This window comes from Pteronotus mesoamericanus, unplaced genomic scaffold, assembly GCF_021234165.1.
Source record: "Pteronotus mesoamericanus isolate MK-2021 breed Mesoamerican mustached bat unplaced genomic scaffold, CSHL_Meso_final contig_25, whole genome shotgun sequence".
Lineage (NCBI taxonomy): Eukaryota > Metazoa > Chordata > Mammalia > Chiroptera > Mormoopidae > Pteronotus > Pteronotus mesoamericanus.
This window is the reverse complement of record NW_026555105.1, coordinates 32,456,538-32,469,471: the sequence shown is the minus strand read 5'-3', so window position 1 is coordinate 32,469,471 and position 12,934 is coordinate 32,456,538. Positions and strand designations below refer to the sequence as shown.

General features: G+C 37.9%; 1 protein-coding gene across 3 annotated transcripts in view; it reads right to left on the bottom strand.

The window, feature by feature from the left end:
• NDUFAF5 (NADH:ubiquinone oxidoreductase complex assembly factor 5) overlaps window positions 1–12,934 on the bottom strand; it is a 33,094-nt gene that overhangs the window by 1,012 nt on the left and 19,148 nt on the right. Inside the window, exons 8-9 of one of the 3 annotated variants that reach the window (XM_054574072.1) lie at window positions 6,112–6,172; window positions 7–90 (exon numbers count right to left, since the gene is read on the bottom strand). In XM_054574072.1, the coding sequence (XP_054430047.1) occupies window positions 7–90; window positions 6,112–6,172 (145 nt within the window). Of the gene's footprint in view, window positions 1–6; window positions 91–2,191; window positions 2,260–6,111; window positions 6,173–12,934 lie in introns of those variants that run through there. The other 2 variants (XM_054574074.1, XM_054574073.1) reach the window with 2 other exon arrangements.

The following is a 12,934-nucleotide window of genomic DNA, read 5'->3' as shown; positions in this document are numbered from 1 at the left end:
TCTTACCTCTGTATACGGCTGCAGCTGCCAGCATTGTGTCACGGTGCAAGAGAGCTTTTCTATTCCACGCACAGTTACTCTCACCCATCCCTAAAAATACACTACAGGCAGTTTGAGATCACAAAGCAAATACCCTGAACAGCTCAAACAATACCACAGATTTAACCTGATGTCATCCCGCAATATACCATTCTCTAATAGTCATGTAAAATAACCTAAATAATCTCATTTTGCTCTCAGAATGGAGAGAGGCTTCTTAGTGACTAAGGCAAAACTACCTGAAGCTTCTGAACATTAAGACAAGTGGAGAAGTCAAATTTCAGGAGGCAAGCCCCACAAGCATACTTTACTTGCCAGCAAAGGCCTGAAGTGAGCCAGTTGGGCAAAAATTGAGGTGAGAGGCCCTCCAGTGAGTTATCAGAAATTGGCAAGTGCCTTTCCAAGGATGCCACATTTTATGCCCCTTTTAGCAGATCTTCAAAAGAAGACAGGGAACTGCTACAATGCCTTACTCCTTCTAAGCCATAAATGTAACATGATCATGAAACTTGGGAAAGGCTTTGAGACTCCTTAGATTATATGAAAGCTAATGGGTTTTCAAATTTTATAATTGTTCACTAATCCCAGATTAGGAAAAAATTAGGTACAATTCTTTTCAGGGGCACTATCCTTAATGTTTTAAAATTTATTTTTAGATTTCTTTCTTTTAAGTTGATAACTAAAGGCTAGGGTTAATATGATTCTACTGTTCATTAAAAATTAGTGTTGTGTATTTGATTTTTCTTTATGCATATGCTTTAACAAAATTACTTTGAAAAGCCAGATTTTAAACTAGTCCTCAAAATTAAGAAAAATTCAAAAGCAAAAATCCTTTATATTTATTTTCTATATATTTACATTTCTTCTCTATATACTTGTATATACTACAAAAAAGCAAAAGTCAGTTTCTTTTCTATTTCCACTTTCACAAAGGAAAACCAATAAACTTCTCAATATCAATGTTCATTATTAGTTTAAAAATAATAATCTCCTAAGTTTTCAATGACCTTATTGAAAACAATCAACAAATTAGCTGTAATAAGTAAACCATGTTCTTCTCTCCAATCCTAAAGGCTCCTATTATTCCCTAAAATAATGAATCTGATACTAAAAGCAATGTCCCTCATCCTGTGAATATAACAGCCCCAATTCATGAAGGACAACAGACAAGCAAACCAGGAGATTAATCATGAAGAAAAAGGCGGATCTTATTCTTGCTGTCATGAAGCAGCTAGATGATCTTAGACCAATTTCTTTGGGTCTTTAAGGTAGCCAGACTAGATGAGCTCTAAGCCTTCTAATGCTAACATTTCTGACCCACTACATAATCTCATTTTAAAACATTCTCCTACATAATGAATATCAACTCTATCAGGAGACCAGAGGTAAACAGGGACTCACATTGGAAAAGTCTGTTGCTGCTGATGGCTGTGGTGCTTTCATTTCTGCTTAACTTCCTGCTGCCACGACTGATGCACATTAGTTAACAGGCAGCACCAGTGAAAACTAAGGTAAATACTTAATGCATTTCTATGAAATGCCTTCTAAACAATTGTTATTAGGATGTATTAATTAAGATAACTAGGCATAATGCTTTTTCTGAAGGTCTGACCTAGGTCTAACCTAGGCATAATGCTCCTTCTGACACAGAAATTCAAGAGCATTCCTATGCAGCACAGTCAGTAACTCTGCTGCTGGGGCAGCCCACTCGCCCCTCCCTGGGAAGTGCGCAGCCATCGTGAACCTCCCTTCTCCTTGCAAAGAGCCTAGAATTTGGGATCACAATTCCAGTTCTGATCCTATTACAACTGGGAGCAAAGTAATTTAGCCTCTATTAAACTCAGCTTTGTGATCTTCAAAACGGCATGACAACACTTCATAATGCATTCTGAGGAACCTTTAGTGAAGACCTGGAAAACACATCTGGGGACTTCTGACCAGCTCTTGGCTTTGGCCTAACAGAAAAATCCAGCAGGAGGTAACTGTTTAAGATTCTCACAGTGTTTTTAAGGTGAAGTTCAACATGTTTATTAAAAAATATATAATTTATTCTGGTTTACTAGGAACAATACTGAGTATTGTCTAAAAAAAGAAAAAAAAAGCAACAACAGCAACTGAACTTACCTTAAAACTACTGTGAAAGCCTCCAAAACTTTTTCGTGCATTCACTGCTGATATACAACTGTTGTGTAAAATTAGGTCAACATTCTTGACTTTTTTCTGTGAATTAATAATAATGGCAGCTTAAATGAGAAACACCACAACCACCAAGAAAAAAGTATAATGCAATGTAAAATACCAAAAACCAACTTGAAGGTAGCACTATCTTCCAGTTTGCAAAGCTGCACACCTGGAAGTCTCCCAAGCTTTTCCTCTCCTCATCCCCTTACTACTTTTCTTCCTATCTTAGTTCCCTCTGACCTTTCATCAGGAGAATGGTAAGGATTTCAGGATCTGAGTCAGGCTGCTACACTGGGTTAAGCCTCTACCACTTACTAAATACAACGCCATGAGCAAGTTACTTCTCTCTGTGCCTTGATTTCCTCATGCATAACAAGAGAGGTTAACTATGCTAGTTCTTGTCTTACCTTCCTCATAAAATATACTCAGATTCAGTGCTGGAAAGTGAGCCATCTAACACACTTATTTGACTGTCTCTCCTCTGGGCAAAATTTTTCCAAGATACTACCAGGCTCACCTGATAAAATCTATACTATCCTGCATCATTTTCGATCAGCTCCCCATTTTACATGTTCAAGCAATACTGAATTACTGTACAGTTCCTTATTAGGGAGGTGTGTATCCTCTTACATCTCTATAACTCTACACAGGCTGTTTCTTTGGCCTGGGATACAATGCCCACCCTGCCCCCAGACCTGCACCCACTCCTTTGTTCTCCTGGCAAGCTCATTTTAGCTTAGGTACTGCTGCTTCTACAAAGCATCCCTTACTTCCTAAGATTTAGGGGCCTTTTCTCATTTCTCCCTATATTGTAAAAAACAGTCATCTCATTTTACAGCTAAATACAGATGTCTGTCTATCTCTGTGTGTCGTAAGCTCTCTGAGATCAGAAACTATGTGCTTCCATCATTAGCCCAGTGGTTGGCACATGATAGATGCTCAATAAGTGAGTTAATATAAAATCAACCAGTTAATGCTTATATCTTTTTTGTTAAATATCACTTTTATAAGTTATCTTTAAATAATTTCTCCTAATGCGCCTAAGAAAAGGAAATATCTGAGACTAAAACACATGATTTGTGTAAAAGACTTTACAGTAGAAATAGGAGCACTCGCAAAAACTTCTGAAAGGTAAATAAAAAGCAGCAGTTCTCAAAATAAGGATCAATTCAAAACCCAGGTTATCAACTGGTAGGGGGCTCAGGGCAACTTTCCAGTGACTAGAAATGTTGTAGACCTTTGTTTGGACAGTGGTTAAAAATATAAGCAGTTGTATACTTAAGATTAATGCATTTTACTGAACATCTAACTTTACTTTAAAAAAACCAACACAGATCAAGTGTGCAATATAGGACTCCGGATTCATGTCATAACTCTAGACTTAGTGTGGCCACGGACAAGATAACTTAACTACTCGTCTGAACTTGCTCATCTGTAACATTAGGATATTAGGAAATATCATAAAATTGCACATAGCATAGAGTAAGTACTGTATTTTCAAGTCAGTGGGCAGCATCCTCTTTCAACTGTTAGGTCTACTTTCTCGTTTCTCTTTTATTTCTTGAAATGAATCATGAGCATAGCATTTGTTGTATACCAGAACAAAAATAAATGCTGTATTTGAAAAATATTTTTATTATTACAGTCTGAACAATAAATTACAGCATACCACTCTCTCTCAAGCTTTCAGGTGAAGGGGCTTTGTGATCACATCAGGGGAGCTGAGCATGTAGGGCAATGCTTGGGGGGAGGGTGGGATTTATTATCGGTACCCTGTCACCGTGGGCTGCAAGCTAAGGCTGCCAATCCCTGTATTAAACTATAATAAATAAAGAGTTACTACAATAGTAAGTTTTTGGCTACACATCTTTCCCTTTGTAATTCTTAAAGAAGTCTGGACAATGAGTAAAATGGACTTGTTACAAATGGGTAGTTACAACCAGCAGTAGAATCAAGTAGGAGTGTTCCAGCGCAGGAGTCAAGAAGGCAAGATTTTGACACCTAATTCCGCTGGGAGGTAAATGCTGTCTTTAGACCACAGCTTTCTTATTTGTAATACAGAAAGGAAGTAGTTACCAAAAGGCTTTTGAGAAAAGTGCCATAACGCTCACAAAAAAACCCTATAAATCTGTAAACAAACTATTTTATCATCCTCTTGCTTTAAATCATCTTTAATTTTTCAGGACTCAGATTAAGGATCCCTTGGGTAAACATAGTTCTGGTTTCACAGAACAGACCTTTAGCCTGTTCAGCTTCCTGCACTCATTAAAATTGCTTATGCCATTTGTGAAGCAAAAAAAATCAAACCTCACTAATTCTCACTGAGGTAAGCTGGGGCTCTCCTTGGAGAAATCACTTTTCCAGTAGCTCTTGGTGGTAGATGTCTTTTTTTGCATACCTCACCTCTTTCATAGGTCGGGGATAGAGTCAGTGTCCTTGTAGCTGCTCAAAGCCTCTTCCAGACCATTACTGCTCTACTCTATGAAAAACCGTTGCCTTGCTGAGACCCACACTGTATAGCCAGAACCCTCCCCCACTCCTGCTTGCTGTCAGGCATCAGGGTCCCAGTCCATCCTTTCATTCATTAAAGGGCCTGCCACTTGGTTCAGTTTCCCTCTGTACCACAAGTTCTGCCACCAACATGAGTAACTTCAATGTTAATAACCAACCATCAAGTATCATGGCCTTTAAGATTTTTTAGTCTCCTTACCACTAATGGACTTCTCCATCACATCTATTAACATGTTCCAAAATCATCAGTTAAATTTCCAACCAACTGAGTCACCCAGCCAGGGCATAAATCACAATTTTTTAACCCACATACCCAACAACCTACTTGATATCTCTTAGATATTTCAAACCATTTCAAACACAACACACCTAAATGTGAATTCAAGAGTTGTCCCTACCCATGCTTCATCTTCTACTGTTTACAGATGAAGGGCACCATATATCTGGTTCTGTGAGCTAAAAACACAGCAGTCATGTTTGAAATGTCACTCTCCTTTATCAGAGCACATGTAATCCACCAGCAAGAACTGCCAAATTTACCTACTAAACATCTCTAGAATCCATTCACTTCTCTCCATCTCCTCTGCCACCCCCTTAGTCTAAACTCCCATCACTTCCCACAGAGTTTTACTGCAGTATGTCTCCCTACTAGTTTACTTGCCAATCCATTCTTTTCAAAAGATAAATCTGATATCTGAACCCCCATCCTCAAAGGGAATTTTAAGATAAAGACAAACCATCCTAACATGGACTGTAGCACCCTACTGCAACTCTTCTCATTACTACCTGTATTCTAAACAAAATGTCCTTCTTTCAATTCTTGCCATACTCTGTCTTGCAACAAGGCCTTTGCACATGCTCTTTTCCTGGCCTGGGACTCACTTCCTCCCCTATTCACTTAGGCCCGGGATTCATTTCCCTCTGTTCTTCACCTCATTAACTCATCTTTATTTTTTTATAGCATAATCACTACCCCTTCAGACAAGACTTTGTTGACTCTCTCAGACCAGGACCTATCCCCTTAGCAAACCCCAATCCTACATGAACCCCAACTACTGCCTTCTTTTCCTAGACCTGAACTGCCAAATGTTGCTCAAGAAAGTCAGGGATGTGTTCTACCATCCTCAAATGCACCATTCAAGAAAATCCTGCTGTCCTTGTATAGGCAGTCATAGCACTGTGTATCTCGACTTTATGGCACTTAATTTAGCAATTCTAATTTAACATTTATCTTTAGAGCAGGTGCCCAATATCTGCCTCATCCATTTTATATTATAAGCTCCATAAATACAGCCTGCTTTCTCACCAAGGTACTTCTAGTGCTTAGGCCCAGGGCTGGCCATAGTGTGGTTCTCAAAATATGCCTCCCAAGTGTCTTACCTTGTAAATCTTCCATTAATTCAAACATTCCAGGATAGTTAACTTGAATTTCATCAGTGTCCTATTTAAAAAGAGAAATATTTATTTGACATTCACCACAAAAAAAACCAGATTTGAAAGAAGGCCATAGGGATTACTCAGACCAATCTCCCATGGTAAGCAGCAATCTTTTTTACAATATTCTTCACAGATGTCATCTGACTTATGCTTGATTTATGATGATTTCAAATTACAGAATAAATATTCACCATTTTAAGAGAACTCTTTCTAAAACTCCATAAACTGGTTCTAGTTCTTTCTCTGGGAACAACAGAGTAAGTTTATTCTGTGCTCTGCAAACCATTGCCCTCTTCTTCAAATCTAAAAACTCTGCCAGGACACTGCAGGGGAGCAGGAGTTTCCCACCCCAAATATGTGTCTTTAGCACAAGGATTATTTTAGGCTGTTTAAAAAAAAACAGAGTGGTTTTACCTTAACCAACTAAAAGAATTCTGATCAAGGGCCTGGTCCAGGAGGAACATTATTACCAGGGATAACCACAAAGAACATGGGGTAGGGATGGTAAGGATAATTTGGCAGGACCTGAAGACCAAAGACCTTTCTGTTGTCCCACTGTCTCTGCATGGTGCAGCAAGCATTTGTTTGCCATCCCCATGGCCAAATGTTTGGCCATCCCCATGTAAATTGCCTTCTTCCTCTTTGAAGACCCAGAATCCTATCCCTTCTCTTTAATTCAGAATACATATAAGCCTCAACTGTCTGTCTGTGGGCCCCATATTCTTACAGAGCTCCTGTATGTAAGAAATTAAATCTGATTTTATCCTGTTAATCTGTTTTGTGTCAATTTAATTCTTAGACCAGCCAGAAGAACCTAGAGTAGAAATTTCTCCTTAACATGCCATCATTTTTTAGGAGGGGCTAATCTTCTAGACTAAATTAATAGATCTTTACATGTTCTCATTACATTTCGCTATACATAGTATAAACTTCTCTCTTAAAATGTGGAACCCAGAATCAAGCAAAACAGGCTCATCTGCCAAGATGTTTTCATTCTACTTCAGTAATGCAGCAATACTGCATTGGCTGTTAGGATATGAGTGCACTGCTGATACACAGTTTATTTCTCAAATAAACTTTTGGGCAATGATGTCCCATTCTTTATAAAGCTTGATACAGGAGTTTACTGGTGGTACGGTGACAGAGACTACTGATACTCTCCAAATACCCAAGCGCTCCTGGAAGCTTCCTGGCCACAAACAGACATTTCCTTTCACCAAAGAAGAAGGGGAAGGGGCAGGATAATAAAGAGTTAGTGAACCTCTTCCAGTCTATCTCTTTTGCTCTGGTGATCTCAGAAGACACAAAGGCCAGGTCATACAACTATAAGATGGAGATGGGCTGCCCAAACAGCATGGGGCTGTGATGGAATAAAATTTTGTGTTAATCACTAAGATGTGGAAGTTTGTCTATATGGAAAACTAGCCCTAAAATACAGCACAGTCCGCCCCATCTTTTTTTTTCAAGTTTGAATCAATATGCTGCATGTTATCTCAAATTTATATGTACTAACTACTTCTGAAGTACCTAGATCCATGTGTGTTTTTTCTGTAACTTTATCTGTGTTGCCTAGTCCTCCCAATTTTGGACTTTGATATTGCACAGAATCAAGTACAAAGCCCAAAAGAACCCTTACCAAAAACATCCATTTTAATTCTTAAAGAAATGTAAAACAAAATGACCGTTTATCTTTTTAAAAAAAAATTTAGAGGTACAAAACAAATTTTAAGCCAGAATTCACATATACTGGTTTTTTTAAAGATTTTATTTATTTATTTTTAGAGAGAGGGGAAGGGAGAGAGAGAGGGAGAGAAACATCTTATGTGTCCCCTACTGGGGACCTGGCCTGCAACCCAGGCATGTGTCCTGACTGGGAATTGCACCAGCGACCCTTTGGTTCGCAGGCTGGTGCTCAATCCACTGAGCCACACCAGCCAGGGCCACATACACTTTGATCAGATATATAAATTGATGCTATCTTTTGGAGAGTAACTTGACCCTATCTGTCAAAATTTCAAATGCCTAGATATTTTGACCAGTAATTCCATTGCAAGAAATTGACCTGACAGATATGCCAAGAGTATATGAAAGGAAATTCATGGCAGCACTCTTTGAAAGGGGTTAAAAAAAAAAACAAAACCCAAAAAACAAACTGGAAACAATCTCTATGTCCATTAATGGAGGGCTGGTTAAATAAATTAAAGTGTATCTATTTAATGAAATACTCTACAGCTGTTAAAAAAGAATGCAGTAGGTATGTTTGCAGGGAAAGATCTCCAAGATACGTTATTGAATTAAAAAAAAAAAACCATCAGGGCAGTACAAAAAAAAAGTAAAAAATGTGTGACGTATGTGTATATACATATATAATTGCATATGCAGGTTTTAGGTGATATAATTGTATTTGGGTCTATGAAGAAAATTGTTTTGAAAGGATGTATCAAACAGTTAACAAAGGTTGTCTTTGCGGAGAAGGACAGTGTGTCAGAAGTCAGGAGGAGGAAACTTCTTTTCACTTTAGACCCACTCTAGTTATCTCATTCTCCCTATACATTCTTTATTTCCTTTTATTTTAACATATGCAAGGATCAGGTTGTGTGTGTACTTTTTAGTAAGATCACCTCTGGGAAATCCATTTCTTCTATTTTTCTACCTTAAAAAACTATTTTTAAAAAGGGATCCTGACCTGACTGGTGTGGCCCACTTGGTTGGACATCATCTTGCAAACTGAAAGGTTGCTGGCTGGTTCGATTCCCAGTCAAGCGCATATGTCTAAGTTGTGGGTTCAGTCCCAGGATGTGGTACATATGAGAAGCAATTCACTGATGTTTCCCTCCCTCTCTTTCTCCTTCCCCTCCCTTCTCTCTAAAAATGAAATAAATCAATCTTCAATTAAATAAATAGAGATCCTAAGATTAAAAACAAAATATTTTCCAAGCTGATACTCAACCATTAAGCAATATCCTTTGAAAACCATTTTTCAATGAAACAAATTAAAAGGACTACCTCCATCTCAATCAAAAACAGTACCACAACAGCTTTGTCAAAGGCCTTACTCACATCATGATGGTCCGTATCTGCATTTTCTCCTAATAAATTAGTCTGGCAACTCTATTCTAAAAGGCAATGAGCTTCACTGAGAATGCCAACTGACTCTGAAAGTAATTCACTAAGAGGATCCTATAAATGTAAATATAACTACCTGGTTTTAGTTTAAGTTGACTTCATATAAAAATAAGAAACCTTTGCAGTACAAAAATAACTGTATCTAATGTTATATGCAACATAAACCTGTGTAATTGATTATATAAAAGCTTTTTTGGATGGACTATTTAGAAAATGAATTAGAATGCAATGTTAATGCAGCACTTTAGAGACAGGTATATGTCTCAAGGAACAATTTATAGATTTATTATTAAATCAGCATCTTTCTAATTTTAAGAACTATAAACAAGATTCTATACCAATATTTTTGCATTATATTATCAGTCATTCAGTTCATTTTTAAAGAATATGGAGGGTATTTTGAATTAACAGCTTTTCCCATTAACAGAAATGTAGGCTTTAAATGTTTTATCAGGTTAGCATTTTTAGTAGAAATCTTTCTAAAATGCACAGTCCACTTGTGAACCATAGAAAACTGCATGGATGAACACAATTTAACTTTCTTTTCAGGACTCAGGATAGAAGTCTCATCTTTTTTCCTCATAGGCAACAACTTTTGAGGCCCCTAATGTCGTTGACTAACTTGTATGACATAGTGCAAATTTTTAACATATCCCCATGAACATCTGTACTACCTGTCTCCACATTTCTTCTGTTCCCTACATCCCCTCCTACACTTTTTAGCATATCTTTTTACCTTTGCACTCATGATTCTCTTCATTTCACCACTTCAGTTTGTAAGATAGCAATATGAGAGGCAATCTTTTTTTTCCTTTTTTTTTTTTGTTACAGATTTTATTCATCTGCTTAGAGAGTGGAGGAAGTAGGGAAAGAAGCATTGATGCAAGAGAGAAACATAGATTGGTTGTCTCTCCCACATGCCCCAACTGGGAACCAGACTTGGAATCGAACCAACAACCCAATCAGCAACCCAACCAACTGAGCCACATGGGCCAGGGCTGGGAGGCAAGTCTTAAAAGGGTGAACTGTAAAGATAATCTTTTTTCCTTATTATAAATACAATAAATAATAAAGATTAATGATTTAAATCAGTGGATTCTATTTTCAATCAGTCTTCTCTCACAATCTGATAAAAAAAATGGGCCCTATCCTGCACATATGAACAACAAAAAACCGTATTTCCTTACAACATCCAGTGTTTTTGGACCTCTAAAGCCTACTGACAGGCCCTCTATAAATTCAAGAAAGCAGGCAGGGATTTATGTTTTGTTCATTGCTATATCCGAAGTACCTAGAACAGTGCCTGGCAGAGAGAAGGTACTCAATAAATGCTTATTGTAAGATTGAATAAATAAATGAAAACAATAAAAAAAATAGTCATTTCAGAATTGTTTCTCTTGGCAAAAAGACCACCAGCAACAAAAAACTGGAACAAACATAAATGTTGTTCATTAGAGAAATTGTGAAATAAAACTGTGGTACAGTCACACTATAGAATGCACAGAAGTTAAGGAGGGCAAATATATTCGTATTGATTTGGAAAACAATCTAAAATATTCTGTTAAGAATGAAAAACAGGTTTCAAAAATATGTGTCTGTCTTTGAGCAGATCTCAGTGTGGTTTGGGGAGTCCTTGGGTCCTTGCTGCCCTAGAAGTAGCTGTTACCATACTCTGCCATTCTATATATTTGACTTTTTCACCTCTAAATCTCTCAGGAATCTGCAATGGGGTTTTTCAGAAGTTACATGACATGTGATATTGCAATAGATGTGAACGCAGAAGTAGACATGAGAATCTAGCTTTTACTACGCCATACATTAAAGGAGTATGTGAAAATGTAAAACAATGATATTCTTTTCTCTCACTTTTTTCTTTTGGAAAATACAGTTCTTTTTCACAAAAAATAACTTATTTATGCTATGATGTAACTGGTACTGGTATATTTAGTTTTAAATGAATAATTACTAAAATTCAGTTTTAATTTCTAATATAGTTAATATTGACAGATATCATTCACATAAACAAAAGCCTTTTAAGGTCTTCAGTAATTTTAAGAGTGTAGAGGGGTTGCAAGACCAACATTTTGAGGATTGTTGCTTTCAGAAGAGAGCTAAGATTTTGGGGACTAAAGGGGAATGACAGACTTTCACTTTATCTATAGAGTGCAATGTTTACAACAAATGTATTTGTGTTATTACATATGTAATTAAAAATGTATTTAAAATATACAGTCAACTTTTGGCCAAGATGGAGGCATAGGTAGATACACCTTGCCTCCTCACACAACCAAAAGGAGGACAACAACAAATTTAAAAACAAAAAATAACCAGAATGGCCAGGAAATCAAACTGTATGCAAGTCCAACAACCAAGGAGTTAAAGAGGAAACATTCATCCAGACCAGTAGGAGGAGCAGTGATGGGCAGCCAGGGCAGAGAGGACCTGCAGCAACGTGGCAGCTGGAGGACTGAGTGGTCCCACATTTGCGTGTGGATAAACTGGAAGGAACAACAGGGAAGCAAGACAGGCCAGCAACTCAGGGTTCCAGTGTTGGAAAACAAAGCTTCAAAACCTCTGGCTGTAAAATACCTGTGGGGGATGCGGCAGTGGGAGAAACACCCAGCTTCACAGGAGTCTGTTGGAGAGACGCATAGGGTCCTAGAACATACACAAACCCACCCACCTGGTAATCAGCACCAGAAGGGCCCAATTTTGCTTGTGGGTAGCAGGGGAAGGACGAAAGCTGCTGAGAGCAGAGCAAGAGGCATTGTTCCCTCTCGGACCCCTCCAGCATCACAGCAGGGTATGACCTAGGTTGCCCCACTCTGGTGAATACCTAGGGCTCTGTCCCTCCCAACGTAACAGGTATGCTGAGACAAAGAAATATGGCAAGGAGATAAACATTCAGCCAGAACAGAATGAAGAAACAAGAATTCAAAAAAATGAGGAGAGACTTAGGAACCTTGGGGCCAACTTGAAACTTTCCAACATCCAAATCATAGGGGTGCCAGAATAAGAGGAAGGGCAAGAAATTGAAAACTTATTTGAAAAAATAATGGAGAACTTCCCCAATCTGGCCAAGGAAGTAGACTTCCAGGAGATCCAGGAAGCTCAGAGAGTCCCAAAGAAGTCTGACCCAAGGAAACACACACCAATGTGCATCATAACTACATTATCCAAGATTACAGATAAGGAGAGAATCTTAGAAGCAGTAAGAGAAAAAGAGACCTACAAAGGAGTTCCCATAAGACTATCAGCTGATTTCTCCAAAGAAACCTTGCAGGCAAGAAGGGGCTGGAAAGAAGTATTAAAGTCATGAAAGGCAAGGACCTACATCTAAGATAACTCTATCCAGTGAAGCTATCACTTAGAATGGAAGGGCAGATACAGTGCTTCCCAGATGAGGTCAAGTTAAAGGAGTTCATCATCACCAAGTCTTTATTATATGAAATGTTAAAGGGACTTATCAAAGAAAAAGAAGATCAGAAACTATGAACAGTAAAATGACAACAAACACACAATTATTAACAATTGAACCTAAAAAAAAAAAAAACCAAAAAGAGAAACAAAAGCAAACAACTAGAACAGGAAAAGAATCACAGAAATGGAGATCAGAGGGTAAGGGGAGAGGGGAGAATGG